This window comes from Neophocaena asiaeorientalis, unplaced genomic scaffold (genome assembly GCF_003031525.2).
Source record: "Neophocaena asiaeorientalis asiaeorientalis breed wild unplaced genomic scaffold, Neophocaena_asiaeorientalis_V1.1 scaffold337, whole genome shotgun sequence".
Taxonomy (NCBI): Eukaryota; Metazoa; Chordata; class Mammalia; order Artiodactyla; family Phocoenidae; genus Neophocaena; species Neophocaena asiaeorientalis.
In genome coordinates, this window is record NW_020175054.1 from 146,700 (window position 1) to 164,871 (window position 18,172).

Below are 18,172 nucleotides of genomic sequence, written 5' to 3' on the forward strand. Positions count from 1 at the left end.
GAAAACAAAGACTGTTATAAGAGACAAAGAAGGACACTACATAATGATCAAGGGATCAACCCAAGAAGAAGAAGATATAACAATTGTAAATATATATGCACCCAACATAGAAGCACCTCAATATATTGAATATAAGGCAAATACTAACAGCCATAAGGGAAACATTGACAGTAACACAATAATAGTGTGGGACTTTAACACCCCACTTTCATCAATGGACAGATCATCCAGACAGAAAATCAATAAGGAAACACAGGCCTTAAATGACACATTAGATCAGATGGACTAAATTGATATTTATAGAGCATTCCATCCCAAAGCAGCAGAACAAACATTCTTCTCATGTGCACACAGAACATACTCCAGGACTGACCACATGCTGGGCCACAAAGCAAGCCTCGGTAAATGTTAGAGAATTGAAATCATATCAAGCATCTTTTCTGACCACAACGCTATAAGGTTAGAAATAAACTACAAGAAAAAAAAAAGCTTTAAAAAACACAAACACGTGGAGGCTGAACAATATGCTATACTAAGCAACCAATGGATCACTGAAGAAATCTAAGAGGAAATCAAAAAATACCTGGAGAAAATGAAAACAAAAGCACAATGATCCAAAATCTATGGAATGTAGCAAAAGCAGTTCTAAGAGAAAAGTTTATAGCAAATCAATCTTAACTCAGGAAACAAGAAAAATGTAAAATAAACGACCTAACCTTACACCTAAAGCAACTAGAGAAAGAAGAACAAGCAAAACCTAAAGTCAGTAGAAGGATATCATAAAGATCAGAGCAGAAATAAATGAAATAGAGATGAAGAAAACAATAGCAAAGATCAATGAAACTAAAAGCTGGTTCTTTGAAAATATAAACAGAATTGATAAACCTATAGCCAGACTCATTAAGAAAAAAAGGAAGAGGACACAAATCAATACAATTGGAAATGAAAAAGGAGAAGTTACAACTGACACCACAGAAAGACAAAGGATCATAAGAGACTATTACAAGCAACTGTATGCCAACAAAATGCACAACCTGGAAGAAATGGACAAATTCTTAGAAAGGTACAATCTCCCAAGACTGAACCAGGAAGAAATAGAAAATATGAACAGACCAATCACAAGTACTGAAATTGAAACTGTGATTTTAAAACTCCCAAAAAACAAAAGTCCAAGACCAAAGGGCTTCAAAAGCAAATTCTATCAAACATTTAGAGAAGAGCTAACACCTATCCTTCTGAAACTGTTGCAAAAATTTGCAGAGGAAGGAAAACTCCCAAACTCATTCTATGAGGCTACCATCACCACGATACCAAAACCAAAGATACCACAAAAAAAGAAAATTACAGGCCAATATCATGGGTAAACACAGAGGCAAAAATCCTCAACAAAATACTAGCAATCCAAATCCAATAATACATTAAAAGGATCATACATCATGATCAAGTAGGATTTATCCCAGAGATGCAAAGATTTTTCAATATCACAAATTAATCAGTATGATACACCACATCAACAAATTGAATAAAAACCATATGATCATCTCAATAGAGGCAGAAAAAGCTTTTGACAAAATCCAACACCTATGTATGATAAAAGCTCTCCTGAAAGTGAGCATAGAGGGAATCTACCTCAACATAATATAGGCTATATATGACAAATCTACAGCTAACATCATACTCAATGGTGTAAAGCTGAAAGCATTTCCTCTAAGATCAGGAAAAAAACAAGGATGTCCACTTTTGCCACTTTTATTCAACATCGTTTTGGAAGTCCTAGTTACAGCAATCAGAGGAAAAAAAAAAAGAAATAAAAGGAATCCAATTGGAAAAGAAGTTGTTAAACTGTCACTGCTTGCAGATACTATACTATACATAGAAAATCCTAAAGACACTACCAGAAAACTACTAGAGCTCATCCATGAATTTGGTAAAGTTGCAGGTTACAATATTAATACACAGAAATCTGCTGCATTTCTATACACTAATAACAAAGGATCAGAAAGAGAAATTAAAGAAACAATCCCATTTACCATCACATCAAAAAGAATGAAATACCTAGGAATAAACCTACCTAGGGAGACAAAAGACCTGTACTCCAAAAACTATAAGACACTGATGAAAGAAATCAAAGACAACACAAACAGATCAAAAGATACACCATGTTCTTGGATTGGAAGAATCAATATTGTCAAAATGACTATACTACCCAAGGTGGTCTACAGATTCAATGCAACCCCTATCAAATTACCAATGGCCATTTTCACAGGACTAGAACAAAAAAATCTTAAAATTTGTATGGAGACACAAAAGACCCCAAATAGCCAAATCAATCTTGAGAAAGAAAAATGGAGCTAGAGAAATCAGGCTCCCTGACTTCAAACTACACTACAAAGCTAGAGTCACCAAAACAGTATGGGACTGTCACAAAAATAGGAATATAGATCAATGAAACAGTATAGAAAGCCGAGAAATAAACCGACGTACCTATGGTCAATTAATCTATGACAAAGGAGACAAGACTATAAAATGGAGGAAAGACAGTCTCTTCAATAAATGGTGCTGGGAAAACTGGACAGCTACATGTAAAAAAAAATGAAATTAGGAAATTCTTTAACACCATACACAACTCTTAGAGGAAAACATAGGCAGAATACTCTCTGACATAAATCACAGCAATATCATCTTCAATAAATCACAGCAATATCTTTTTCAATCTGTCTCCCACAGTAATGGAAATAAAAACAAAAATAAACAAATGAGACCTAATTAAACTCAAAAGCTTTTGCACAGCAAAGGAAACCATAAACAAAACGAAAACACAACCCACAGAATGGGAGAAAGTATTTCCAAAAGATGCAACCAACAAGGGATTAGTCTCCAAAATTTACAAACAGCTCATGCGGCTTAATAACATAAAAACAAACAACCCAATCAAAAAATGGGCAAAGACCTAATAGACATTTCTCCAAAGAACACATATAGATGACAAAGAGGCACATGAAAATTTGGTCAACAGCGGTAATTACTAGAGAAATGCAGATCAAAACCATTGATGCAATGAGATATCACCTCACACCAGTCAGAGTGGCTACCATCAAAAAATCCACAAACAATAAATCCTGGAGAGGGTGTGGAGAGAAGGGAACCCTCCTACACTGTTGGTGGAAATGTAAATTGGTACAGCTACTGTGGAGAACAGTATGGAGATTCCTTAAAGAGCTAAAAGTAGAGCTATCGTATGATCCTGCAATCCCACTCCTGGGCATATATTCAGAGAAAAGCATGATCCGAAAGGATACATGCATCCTAATGTTCACTGCAGCACCTTTCACAATAGCCAAGACATGGAAGCAACCTAAATTAGGTCCATCGACAAATGAATGGATAAAGTAGATGTGGTACACATATACAATGGAATATTACTCAGCCATAAAAAGAATGAAACAATGCCATTTGCAGCATCATGGATGGACCTAGAGATTGTCATACTGAGTGAAGTCAGACAGAGAAAGACAAATATATGATATCACTTATATGCGGAATGTAAAAACAAATACACACACACACAAACACACAAATGAAGTAATTTACAAAACAGAAACAGACTCACAGACTTAGAGAACAAACTTATGGTTACCAGAGGGGAAGGGTGGGGGGGGAGGAATAGTTAGGCAGTTTGGGATTGACAAGTACACATCGCTATATTTAAAATAGATAACAAGGACCTACTATACAACACAGGGAACTCTGCTCAGTATTACATAACAACCTAAATGGTGAAAGAATTTGAAAAACAGATACATGTATATGTATAACTGAATCACTTTGCTGTACACCTGAAACTAAGACAACATTGTTAATCAACTATACTCCAGTATAAAACAAAAAGTTAATAAATATACACATAGAAAACCATAAAAGGCAGTATTACTGAATCACTTTGCTGTACAGCAGAAATTAACACAACATTGTAAATCAACTATACTTCAATAAAATAAATTTTAAAATAAATAAATAAATCCTCCATTTTATATATACACACAAAATAAAACACAAACAGCAGAAAAGAGTGGAAGACAAAAATATGAACAAAGAACAAGGGCAATGATAGAAAATAGCAATAAATGTGACAGACATCAATCCAACTATATTAATAATCACTTTGAAAGCCAATGGTCTAAGTATAATAATTAAAAGACAGAGATTGCCAGAGTCAATCAAAAAACAAGACCCAACTATATGTTATCTACAAGAAAGCCACTTTAAATATAAAAACACATGTAGATGAAAAGTAAATGAATGGAGAAAAATATACCATGCTAATACTAATCAAAAGAAAGTAGAAGTGCTATATTAATTTCAGACAGAACAGACTTCAAAGGAAGGAAAGTTATCAAGGATAAAAAAAGGCATAACATAATGATAAAGGGGTCAATTCTCCAATAAGATGAAACAATGTATACACAGCTAACTACATGAGACAAAAAATGATAGAACTGCAAAGAGAAATAGATGAATCCACTATAATAGTTGGAGACTTTAACACCCCTCCATCAGAAATGAACAAATCTCTCAGGCAGCAAATCAGTGAGAACATACTTCACCTCAAAAACATCAATAAAATGGATATAAGTACACCTGAAACTAAGACAACATTGTTAATCAACTATACTCCAGTATAAAACAAAAAGTTAATAAATATACACATAGAAAACCATAAAAGGCAGTATTACTGAATCACTTTGCTGTACAGCAGAAATTAACACAACATTGTAAATCAACTATACTTCAATAAAATAAATTTTAAAATAAATAAATAAATCCTCCATTTTATATATACACACAAAATAAAACACAAACAGCAGAAAAGAGTGGAAGACAAAAATATGAACAAAGAACAAGGGCAATGATAGAAAATAGCAATAAATGTGACAGACATCAATCCAACTATATTAATAATCACTTTGAAAGCCAATGGTCTAAGTATAATAATTAAAAGACAGAGATTGCCAGAGTCAATCAAAAAACAAGACCCAACTATATGTTATCTACAAGAAAGCCACTTTAAATATAAAAACACATGTAGATGAAAAGTAAATGAATGGAGAAAAATATACCATGCTAATACTAATCAAAAGAAAGTAGAAGTGCTATATTAATTTCAGACAGAACAGACTTCAAAGGAAGGAAAGTTATCAAGGATAAAAAAAGGCATAACATAATGATAAAGGGGTCAATTCTCCAATAAGATGAAACAATGTATACACAGCTAACTACATGAGACAAAAAATGATAGAACTGCAAAGAGAAATAGATGAATCCACTATAATAGTTGGAGACTTTAACACCCCTCCATCAGAAATGAACAAATCTCTCAGGCAGCAAATCAGTGAGAACATACTTCACCTCAAAAACATCAATAAAATGGATATAAATGCACATCTATAAATTATTTCAGTCAAAAACAGCAGAATACACATCCTTCTCAAGCTCACATGGAACAATAACCACAATACGCCATGTTCTGGGCCATAAAACACACCTTAACAAATTTTTAAAAACAGTAACCATACAATGCTCTTAGACCAGAATAAAGTTAAACTAGAAATGACACAAAGACAGTTGGAAAACCCCCAAATATGTGGAGATTAAACAACATACTTCTAAAAACATATAAATCAAAGAAGAAATATATTAACTTAAATGAAAATGAAAATACAACTTGTGAAAATTTGTGGAATGCAGTGAAAGCAGTGCATAGAAAATTTATAGCACTGAATGCATATATTAGAAAAGAAAGATCTAAAATCCATAGTCTAAATTTCTACCTTAGGAAACTACAAAAAGAAGAGCAAATTAAGTCCAAAGTAAGCAAAACAAACAAATAAATATCAATAAGCCAAGCAAACTAAGAAAAGGAAAGAGCAGGCACAAATTACTAATATCTAAAATGCAACCGGTACATCACTACAGATCCTATGGACATTAAAAGGAAAACAAAAGAATATTAGGAACAAACCACATGCCCACAAATTTGACAACCTAGATGGAATGGACCAATTCCTTAAAAGACACAATGTGACAAAACTCACATAAGAAGAAAAAGACATGCTGAATAGGCACCAATTTATGTAAGAAATTGAATCAGTAACTTAACAACCTTTTAAAAAAAGAAAGCAGTAGGCCCAAGTGGCTTCACTGGTGAATTCTACCAGACATTTAAGGAAGAAATTATACCAATTCCCTCCAATCTCTTTCAGAGACAGAAGCAGAAGAAATACTTCTTCCTAATTCATTCTATGAAGCCAGCATTACCCTAATAAAACAACCAGACAAGGACACTTCAAGGGGAAAAAAACCAAAAAACCAAAAAAACACTACAGACCAATATCTATTCTCATGAATATAGTTGCAAAAATCCTCAATAAAGTATTAACAAATCAAATCCAACAAAGTATAATTATATGCAGTGACCAAGTGGGATTTATCCCAGGTATGCAAGACTGGTTCATTATTCAAAAATCAATTAATGTAATCCATCACATCAAAAGCCTAAAAAAGAAAAGTCACACAATTATATCAATAGACGCAAAAAGCGTATTTGAAAAAATCCAACACCCATTCATGAGAAAACTATCAGTAAACCAGGAACAGAGGAAAACTTCCTCACCATATTTCATGGTGAGAAACTAGCTTTCCCATAAGGATCAGAAACTCATTAAGGATGCCCATCTCACCCTCTTTTTCAACATCACACTGGATCCTAGCTAATGCTTTAAGACAAGTAAAGGAAATAAAAAGTATACAGCTGGAGAAGGAAGAAATACAACTGTGTTTGCAGATTACATGATGATCTGTAGAAAATCTGAAAGACTCAACAAAAAAAACTCTTGGAACTAATAAGCAATTACACTAAGTTGCCAAATACAAGGTTAGTATACAAGTCAACGCTCACCTATGTATCATTTATGAACAAGCGAAATTTGAAATTAAAACCACAATACCATTTATATTAGCATCCTATAAAAATGAAATGTTTACATATAAACTAACAAAATATATACAAGATCTATATGAGGAAAATTATAAATTCTTGATGAAAGAAATTAAAGCAGAATTAAATAAATGGAGAGATTCCATGTTTATCAACAGGAAGACTCAATATTTTCAGGATCCTCAGTTCCTCCTAAACTGATGTATAAATTCAGTGCAAGTCCAATCATAATGCCAGTAAGTTATTTTGTGGATATTGAAAGACTGATTCCAAAGTTTATATGGAGAGGCAAAAGACCCAGAAGAGCCAACACAATTATGAAGGAGAAGAACCAAGTAGGAAAACTGACACTTTCTGAATTTGAGACTTACTATAAGGCTACAGTAATCAACACAGTGTAGTACTGGTGAAATAGACAAATAGATCCCTGTAACAGAACAGAGCCCAGAAACAGACCCATGTAAATACAGTCAACTGATCTTTGACAAGGCACAAAGGCAATACAACAGAGTAAAAGTAGCATTTTCAACAAATGGTGCTGGAACAACTGGACATCCATGTAGAAAAAATGAATCTAGACACAGACTTTAAACCCTTCACAGAAATTAAATCAAAATGGATCATAGACCTAAATGTAAAATGCAAAACTCCTAGAAAATAACATAGGAGAAAACCTATATGACCTCGGATATGGTGAGAAAATAACAAATGCTAGCGAGCATGTGGAGCCACAGAAACTCTGATTCATTGTTGGTAGGAATGTGAAATGAAACAGTCACTTTATAAGATGGTTTGGCAGTTTCTTATGAAACTAAGCATACTCGTACCATACGACCTAGCATTTGTGCTCCTTGATATTTACCCAACTAAGCTGAAAACTTATGTCCACACAAAAACCTGCATCTGATGTTTATAGTAGATTTATTAATAATTGTCAAAACCTAGAAGGAACCAAGATGTCCTTCAGTAGATGTAGGGATAAATTCTATTAAGTAGATGAATGGATAAACTGTGGTACATCCAGACAATGGAATATTACTCATTGCTAAAAAGAAATGAGCTATGAAGCCGTAACAAAACACGGAAGAACCTTAATGCATATTACTAATCGAGAGAGCCAACCTGAACAGGCTACAAAACGTATGATTCCAACTGTAAGACAATGTGGAAAATGGTAAAGTATGGAGACAGTAAAAAGATCAGTGGTTGCAGTGTGGGTGGTAGACTTGAATAGATGGAGTACAGAGGAATTTTAGGGTGGTGACAATACTCTGTATATTATAATGATGGATACATGTCATTATACACTATCCAAACATACAGAATGTACAATACCAGAAGTGAACCCTAATGTAAACTGTGGACTTAGGGTGCTTAAGACATCAGTGTAGGTTCATCCATTGTAAAAACTGTACCACTCTGGTGGGGGATGTTGATAATGGCAGAGGAAATGCATGTGATGGGGGCAGGGGGTATATGGGAAATCTCTGTATCTTCCTTGCAATTTTGCTACGAACCTAAAACAGCTCTAAAAGATATAACCTTTTAAACAAAAGTTGATAGAATGTTAAAAAAATAAACACTTGAATTTGAACACAAAATCCAAAGATTTGCTCATGGATTGGAAGATTAATATTGTTAAAGTGACCATACTCCCCTAGGCAATCTACAAATTCAATGCAATCCCTACCAAAATACCAGTGGCATTTTTCACAAAACAAGAAAAAATAAATCTAAAATTTGTATGGAAACACAAAAGACCCCAAATAGCTTAAACAGAAAGAAGAACAAAGCTGGAGGTATTACTATCTTTGATTTCAAACTATATCATAAAGCTACAGATGTCAAAACAGTATGGTATTGGCACAAAAACAGACATATAGAACAATGGAACAGAGTAAAGACCCCAGAAACTTACATGGTCAACTAATCTATGACCAAAGGGGCAAAAATAAACAACAGGGAAAAGATATCCCCTTCAATAAATGGTACTGGGAAATCTGGACAGCTACATGCAAAAGAAGCAACCTGGACTACCTTCTCACACCATATGCAAAAATAAACTCAAAGACTTAAATGGAAGTCCTGAAACCATAAAACTCCTAAAAGAAAATATTGGCAGTATACTCTGAGATCACTCTTAGCAATATTTTTTTGAATATATCTCCTTAGGCAAGGGAAACAAAAGCAAAAATAAACAAATGGACTATATCAAATTAAACAGCTACTGCACAGCAAACAGAACTATCAACGAAACAAGATGGCAGCCTACTGAATGGAAGAAGATATTTGCAAATGATATATATGACAAGGGATTAATATCCAAAATACACAAAAAATTCATACAACTCAAATCAACAAAACCCAAACAACCCAATTAAAAAATGGCCAGAGGATCTGAATAGACATTTTTGTAAAAAAGACATACAGATGGCTAACAGACACACAAAAAGATGCTCAACATGACTATCATCAGAGAAATACAGATAAAAACCTCAATGAGATATCACCTCACACTTGTTAGAATGGTTATTATCAAAAAGAGAGCAAGTAAGTGCTGGTAAGGATGTGAAGGAAAGGCAACACTCATGCACTGTTGGTGGGAATGTAAATTGGTGCAGCCACTATGGAAAACAGTATGGAGGTTCCTCACAAAATTAAAAATAGCACTACCACATGATCCATCAATTAACTTATGGGTATTTTTACAAAGAAAACAAAAACACTAATTCAAAAAGATACAGGCACCCTTATATGCAGCACATCATTACTTACAATAGTCAAGATACGGAAGTAACCTAAGTGTCTACCAAGAGATGAATGGATAAAGATATATATATATAGACACACACACACATATATACACACACACCCCATATGGTTAATAGACCATGATATGAATGAAATCTTGCCATTTGCAACAACATGGATGGACCTAGAGGGTATTATGGTAAATGAAATAAATCAGACAAAGAGAGACAGATACTGTATGATTTCACTTACATGTGGAGTCTAAAAACAAAACAAATGGATAAACATAACAAAACAGAAGTATTCTCATAGATACAGAGAACAAACAGGTGATTGCCAGAGGGGAGGGGGATGGGAGGGAAGACTGAAATAGGTGAAGAAGACTATGATAAACAAAAAAAAATGAGTCATGGGGATGAAATGTACAACATGGGGGAATATAGTCAATACTAGTGTAAAAACTTTGTATCATGACAGATGATAACTAGACTTATCTTGGTGATCATTTTGTAATGTTAGAAATATCAAATCACTAAGCTGTGAAGCTGAAACTAACATAGTCAATTATACTTGTACTTCAACTTTTGAAAAGGTAATTTAGTATATCCACTTGTACATTTCATTCTGAGGAAAATGAATAGCAAATAGCTTAATAGTCAGAAAAGACAACTTGACTTTTGTTATGTGTTCACAGAAGAATATTTAGAAAAATTACCAGCAGAGTCAAAAAATCTGCTATACAACATTAACTATAAAACCTAGGGCTTCCCTGGTGGCGCAGTGGTTGAGAGTCCGCCTGCCGATGCAGGGGACACGGGTTCGTGCCCTGGTCCAGGAAGATCCCACATGCGGCGGAGCAGCTAGGCCCGTGAACTGTGGCCGTTTAGCCTGCGTGTCCGGAGCCTGTGCTCCGCAACAGGAGAGGCCACAACAGTGAGAGGCCCGTGTACCGCAAAAGAAAAACCTATAGTTAATGCTGTATTCTGCATTTAAGAATTTGTTAAGAGTGTAGATCCCATGTTATCTTACCATAATAAAAAATTCCGAAGGAAGGAAAGAAGGAAGGAAGGCAGGCCAATCACTGGGGAAAACATGTGCTTTTAAAAAAAGGGTGCTAGAACAACTACTTATCCATTTTATTATCTGTTAATTTTGTTTTTCACAAGCATATATATAAAACTAAAATCCATCTAATTTATACTTTCAAAAAACGTTTCCAAAATTGATAAGTCAAATAATTATATCACTGACAATTTTCTAAGAAACTGTATGAATTACGCCATTAAGTGTACATATCTGATAGCTATATCAATTTTATGGAATTAATAATAACAGCTGCCAATTATTGAGCAATATCACACACTCTAATAAGCACTTTTATAGGCATTATCTCATGTAAGCCATAGCAAAATCCTGTAAGATAGGTATCATTATACCCCATTATTGTTCATAATAGCAGACCAAATGCCCCATGCACAAGAGAATGGATAAACTATGATATATTCATACACTGGAATACTTACAGCAATAAAAAGGAATAAATTAAAACTATGTATATCTATCTAGAAGAACCTCAGAAGCCAAAGACTGTATTAAAATTGAAATTCTCAGAAGAATATATAACATCTTAATATATAACATCTTTATTCCATCTGTTATATAGTTCAAAACCATACTGAGCAGCAAAAAAACCAATACATGTCAGGATAGGAAGTTAGAGTGATATAACTGGGGAAGAGAACACACAGTAATTCAGTGATATTTGGTAACATTCTACTTCTCAAGCTGGATGGCCAATAAACAGGAATTATTTCTACTTTTTCTTTATACACGCTTCATATATATTCTTTTCTATGCATGAAATAGTTCACTATAGATGGAAAATGAGTACTATTAAAAAGAAAGTCATTTATACATAAGCTATTATAGCTGTGTGTTCTTAAGCAGAGAATATACATCTGAAAATAGCTGGACTGCATCTGCATCTCAAGATACCACCCTCAAGAAAAAATAAAAGTGATAAGAATATATTGATAAAACAAGCAAATCCATTCTTATTTTTCTAAGACAAAAAATTTTAATAGGTTAATTTAGAATTAATCAAAACCTATAGAACCTAATCCTTAAATCTTAACTTTTGAAGACTTAAGACTCCTAACACTTCAGCCAAAGACTATCAGTGACTCAGCTGGAGTCATCAATGCCCCAGTAAAGAGATCCAAATTTCACACCCTTTCTGTCACATTTTCTCTCTTAATTTCTATATTTCTTTTATACCTTGGGCAAGTCAGTTGTTCTCCCATGACCACACAACTTTGCTTTGAGCTCTTCTACTTTTCTCCTGTCATCTTCATTTATTTCTGAAATGGAGTAGCCACACTCATGAGCCATATTAAACTTCAGATTCCAGGCTGGAGAGAAAAGCATAAAAACATTTAAGATCATACAATGCAAAAGTATCAGTGACTATAAGAGCACAGAAGATCATCAATATATGCAATTTAATGCCCTACCACAGTGCTTACTAAACAGTGTGTACTCTCAATTTTATGACAAACTATTAGAAGTTCTTGAGACACATAATTTCACTGAAAAGTCAGAGTTTTTAAAAAAACATTCTACAGACATTTCTCCGAAGAGACCACTTTAAATATGGTATTCAGCCATTTTATCTTCATCTTCCTTCCAACCAAAAGAGTCCCTTTGTCTCCCCAATTAGCTCCTGCTACAGTCACTGCCACTTCCATGATAGTTAATATTTTAAAAGAATAAATAGAACTTGAAGTTTTTGGAGAATCAAAATATGCATAAGTGATAGAAGGAATGGTGCAGGAAGTTAATCTCAAGAGAAGATTTCCAAGTAGGCCTGAACTGCTTATAAGTTGCCTTCCAAGTTTATTCACCATGTTGTCTTAAAGACTTTTTTTCTTTTTTTTAATGGAATTCTACAATTAGAGATGAATGAAATTTAACTCTAGCCCAAGTTCTAGTGTGAAATACCTTGATTTGGTTTTTTCTGACGTCTATCTAAGATCTGCTTTAAGAATTTTATTAGAAAAGTGGATAGAAAGTATATGTAGTTTGACGATACAGAGTGACTTAGAGAAGCACAAATTGAAGTTTTTTACTGCCTCCGAAATAAGGACAGTGCAATGAAAAGATCAGGAAAACATCCAAGCTTTAGGAGTTTGGAAACCCAAGTTTTATCTCCCCTTTTCTTCAGACATCAGAACTTACTTTTCCTTAAGACCTTAAACTAGTACTATTAATACTGTGACTTCATTATTGGTTAAATGAGTTTATTCTGGGTTGCTGGTAGAAAATGTAATCATCTAACAGTTCTGCAAGAAAATTAATTTAGAGCTCCAACACTTAACTTTAAGCAAATTATTAAACTATAATGTTTATGAGTTTGCCCTGCCTTTTTAACAAATTATCTTTTCCTACCTCGTGCCTGTACCCGAGATTCCTCCTCCTCTGCATTTCTGAGTATTTGTTTAGCATGGTTCAATGAGGATTCACATTTCAGAAGGTTTTTCACATGTGCAGCCAGTGAATCTACACTGCTACCACCACCATCGTCACTCTCTAACACACCCTCTTCCTCTTTGCTATCTGTCATGCTTGTCTTGGGTGAAGAATATGGAAAGAAGTTTAGAAGCACATCAGAAACTGACTCCAAGGAATTACTGTCCCATGAGCAGGAACTTGCATCACTGCTTGAATCACTTTTAATGACAGTCATCATAGGAATAACAATCTTATTCTCAATGGTTCTACTATACCCTTCAGGGTCAGATCTCATTACAGATCTGGCTGCTTTATATTGCCTAAGGGTTTCGTCTAATGCCACTCTGGCTTTGCTTTCTGCTTCCTGTAAAGGACTTCTAACTGTAGTTGAACTAATAAACTCCCAATTTTCAATGCCTCTCTGGCATTTCAGATTCGTCTGTGTGCTAATATCCTTCTGTATGCACTTGTTGTTTGGGCTTTCTTCTGTGAATGGCTGTCTCTGAGACAAATCACCATTAGATGCATCAGTTGTGGGGGGTTCTTTGAAGCAAACCACCTTCTTAGATTGTATAAATGAAATATCACTAACATCTCTGAAAGGGACAAGGGGAACAGGAAAATTGCATCGTCTCAGTGCTATATTTTCTGCTTCCATTAAAAGTGTCTGAATCTCTTTAAGAGTTTTGGAACTGTTTTCCGTATCCTGGATTTCCTTAGAGCCAACATCTTCAAAACCTGAAGATTCTGGCTTATTTATTACAACTCTACCATCAGCCTGAGAATTTAAAGGCATGTTGTTTGAGATAACACTGGCGTTAGAAGAATCCAAATTATCTATCAGCCTTTGGACATGGTCTGAAACAAGTTTGTGCTTCTCACTATGTGAATAAGTACTAGGGGGAACTGTTGATAACCCAGTAATCTGACCAGCTTGCCCAAGACTACTTGAGAACTTCAGGTTACTTTCAGTTAGATGTCTTTCTGGCAAATCCTGTTGGTAGAAAAGAACTGATTTCTCTCTATGTGAAAAGGAACTAGGAGGAACTGCTGGTAACACAGTTTTTTGGTCAGCTGGTCCAGGAACTGTTGAAACCTTCAATGAATCTTCAGTGAGATGTTTGTCTGGCAATTCCTTTGGGTAGAAAATATTAGATTTCTCTCTGTGTGAAGAGGAACTAGAAAGAGGTATTTGTATCCAAGAATTCACATCAGTTGGTTCAGGAACAGGTGAAATCTTCAGAATATCTCCACTCTGATGTCTATCTGGCAACTGCTGTTGAAAGAAAATACTGGGCTTTACTCTCTGAGAATAAGAATTAGGAAAACCTGTCAGTAATGGAGTCTTCTGGTCGTCTGGTCCAATCACAGTTGAAGTCTTAGGCTTTTCTCTATGTGAGTAGGAACTAAGGGGAGCTGACAGTAACTCAGCCTTCTGGTCATCTGGTAAAATCCTGAGTTTCTCTTTATGTGAGTAAGAACTAGAAGGCCCTGTTGGTATCTCAGCATTCTGGTCAGCTGGTCCAGGAAGAGCAAAAACTTTTAAAGTTTCTTCAGTAGTATCTGGCAACTCCTTCTGGTAAGAAAAGATGGGGCTCTCTCTATGTGAATAGGAAGTAGGGGGCACAATTCGCATCCCAGGGGTCTGGTCTGCTTGTCCAGGAAGTTCTAAACGTTTTAAAGCATCTTCATTAGGATCTGGCAACTCTTGCTGGTAAGAAATGATGGGCTTCTCTCTATATGAGGAAGAAGTAGAGATTATTGCTGGTATCCCAATCTTCTGGTCAGCTGGTCCAGGAACCTCTAAAACTTTTAAAGCCACTTGAGTAAGATCTGGCAACTCTTGCTGGTAAGAAATGATGGGCTTCTCTTTATATGAATACGAACTAGATGGTACTGCAGGTATCCCAGTCTTCTGGTCAGTTGGTCTGGGAGCAGTTGAAACATTCAGAGCCTCTTCAGTAAGATATCTATCTGGTAAGGCCTGCTGGTAGAAAATAGTGGGCTTCTCTTTATGTAAGTAGGAAGCAGAGGTTACTATAGGTATCCCAGTCTTCTGGTCACCTGTTCCAGTAACACCTGAAACTTTCTGAGCCTCTCCAGTTAGATGACTATCTGGCAACTCCTGTTGGTAGAAAACACTGGATTTCTCTCTATGTGAGTAGGAACCAGAAGGTTCTGATGTCCCAGTCTTCTGATCAGCTAGTCCAGAAATAGCTGAATCTTTCAGAGCCTCTTCAGATAGATGACTGCCGGGCAAGGCTTGTGGGTAGAAAATACTGGGCTTCTCTCTATGTGAGTAGGAACTAGCAGGTACTGAGAGTATACCAGTCTTCTGGTCACTTGGTCTAGACGCAGGTGAAACTTTCAGAGCCTCTTCACTTAGATTACCATCTGGTAACACCTGCTGATAGAAAAAATCACCTGGCTTCTCTCCAAATGAGTAGGACCTAGACGACCCTGTTGGTATCCCAGTGTTCTGGTCAGCTGTTCTAGGAAAAGCTGAAACTTTTACAGCCTCTTCAGTTAGAAGACTGTCTGGCAGCTCCTGCCAGTAAAAAGTAATGGGCTTCTCCCTCTGCGAGCAGGAACTAGAGGGTACTGTCTGTATCCCAGTGTTCTGGTCAACTAGTCCAGGAATAGCTGAAATTTTCTGAGTCTGATCACTTAGATGACTGTCTGGCAACTCCTGCTGACAGATAACACTAGTCTTCCCTCTATGTGAGTAGAAAGCAGGGGGTGCTATCGGTGTCCCACTCTTCTGGTGAGCTAGTCCTGGAAGAGCTGGAACCTTCTGAGCCTTTTTAGTTAGATGACTATCTGGCAAATCCTGTTGGTAGAAAATACTGGGCTTCTCTCTATGTGAGTAAGAAGTAGAAGTTACTATAGGAATCCCAGTTTTCTGCTCAGGGGTTCCAGGAGCAGGTGAAACTTTCTGAGCTTGTTCAGTTAGATGACTGTCTGGCAACTCTTGCTGGTACAAAATACTGGGCTTTTCTCTATGTGAGTAAGAAGTAGATATCCCAGTCGATATCCCAGTCTTCTGCTCAGCCAGTCCAGGAGCAGCTGAAACTTGCTGAACCTGTTGAATTAGATGACTGACTGGTAACTCTTGTTGGTACAAAATACTGGGCTTCTCTCTATGTGAATAGGAAGTAGAGGGTACTGTCGATATCCCAGTCTTCTGCTCAGCCAATCCAGGAACAGCTGAAACTTGCTCAGCCTGTTCAGTTAGACAACTGTCTGGCAACTCTTGTTGGTAGAAAATAAGAGGTTCCTCTCTATGTGAATAGGAAGTAGAGGATATGGTAGGAATCCCAGTCTTCCGCTCAGCCAATCCAAGAGCAGCTGAAACTTGTTGAACCTCTTGAATTACATGACTGTCTGGCAACTCTTGCTGGTAGAAAATACTGGGCTTCTCTCTATGTGAGTAAGAAGTAGAAGTTACTATGGGAATCCCAGTCTTCTGTTCAGGGGATCCAGAAGCAGCTGAAACTTTCAGCGCCTGTTCAGTTAGATGACTCTCTGGCAATGTCTGTTGATAGAAAATACGAGGCTTCTCTCCATGTGAGTAAGAGGTAGAGGATGCAGTAGGCAACCCAGTCTTTTCATCAACTGGTCTAGGAGAAGGTGAAACTTTCAGAGCCTCTTCTGGTAGATGACTGCCTGGCAAGGCCTGTTGGTAGAAAATACCAGGCTCCTCTCCAACTGAGTAGGAACTAGCCGGTACTGTTGGTTTTCCAGTCTTTAGATCAGCTAGTCCAAGAAGAAATGAAATATTCAGACCCTCTTCAGTTTGATGACCGTCTGGCAATGCCTGTGGGTAGAAAATACTGTGCTTCTCTCCAAGTGAGTAGAAACTTGGAGGGACTGTAGATATACTTGTCTTCTGGTCACCAAGTCCAGGAACAGCTGCAACTTTTAAAGTCTCTTCAGTTAGATAACCATCTGGCAAGCCCTGTGGGTAGAAAATATTTGGCTTCCCTCTTTGTGAGTAGGAACTAGAGGGCACTGTTGCTATCTCAGTCTTCTGGTCAGCTAGCCCAGGAACAGCTGAAACTTTTAGAGCCTCTTCAGTTAGACGACTGTCTGCTAATGTCTGTTGGTTGAGAGTATCAGTATGTTGACCAATATTCTTCACTTGAGGCCAACTTCCAGCCAACTGAGAAAAGTCCTCAGGGGACAAGGATAAATGAGATACAGTGTCTGAATCTTCAGGAGTGGCAGTGATGCCTGGTTTCAAGGTGGATTGAGGAATTTCAGCTATGTCTCCTTTGGACGTATCCCCTAAAGAAAAAGATATTTGTTAATATTGTTGATATTATATATATTTTTTGAATTAAAAAGATTCCTTTTATGCTCTAAAAGAAATAAAGCGAGCTTTCCTTCCTTTGGCCTTTATGCTTCCAGAAAGGATCCCTAAAGAAATACTCATCAGAAGAAATAAAGATTTATACATAAAGATATTAATTACAAAGTGATTTATAAGAGCAGACTAATGTGGAAATAATTATTCAACAAGAGGGTAATGTTTTTAAATAGCAGTATATATATTTTATGGAATATTATGTGGATCTTAAAATTTAGATTTTAAAGAATTTTCAATGTGATGGAAAAATCCTATCTAGTATGGGATTTGATTTCCCCCTAAGCTAATAAGTTAGCCTGTTATTGTGTCATGTATGTTTTCAGAAGACATAAGACTCCTCAATCAGAGACAAAATACTTTACTCCAAGGCATAGCAAAGGATCATCAGCTTATTTTCATGAAATCCCCTTTCCCCTAAGTCATATGAGGGCAAAGCAATATAGCCCAGATGGATGCTATGCATGCAGTGGATTTAACTGACTCTCCTAATACATACACCCTGAATAAAATACGTATTTTTAATTAAATGAAACTGTAAAGACTCTAAA

The 18,172-nt window shown here is 36.0% G+C and overlaps 1 protein-coding gene across 1 annotated transcript in view; it reads right to left on the reverse strand.

The window, feature by feature from the left end:
• Positions 1-18,172, reverse strand: part of ALMS1 (ALMS1 centrosome and basal body associated protein) — a 217,548-nt gene that overhangs the window by 137,192 nt on the left and 62,184 nt on the right. The window contains exons 8-9 of the mRNA XM_024763994.1: positions 13,193-17,542; positions 12,023-12,156 (exon numbers count right to left, since the gene is read on the reverse strand). Of these exons, the coding sequence (XP_024619762.1) occupies positions 12,023-12,156; positions 13,193-17,542 (4,484 nt within the window). The remainder of the gene's footprint in view (positions 1-12,022; positions 12,157-13,192; positions 17,543-18,172) is intronic.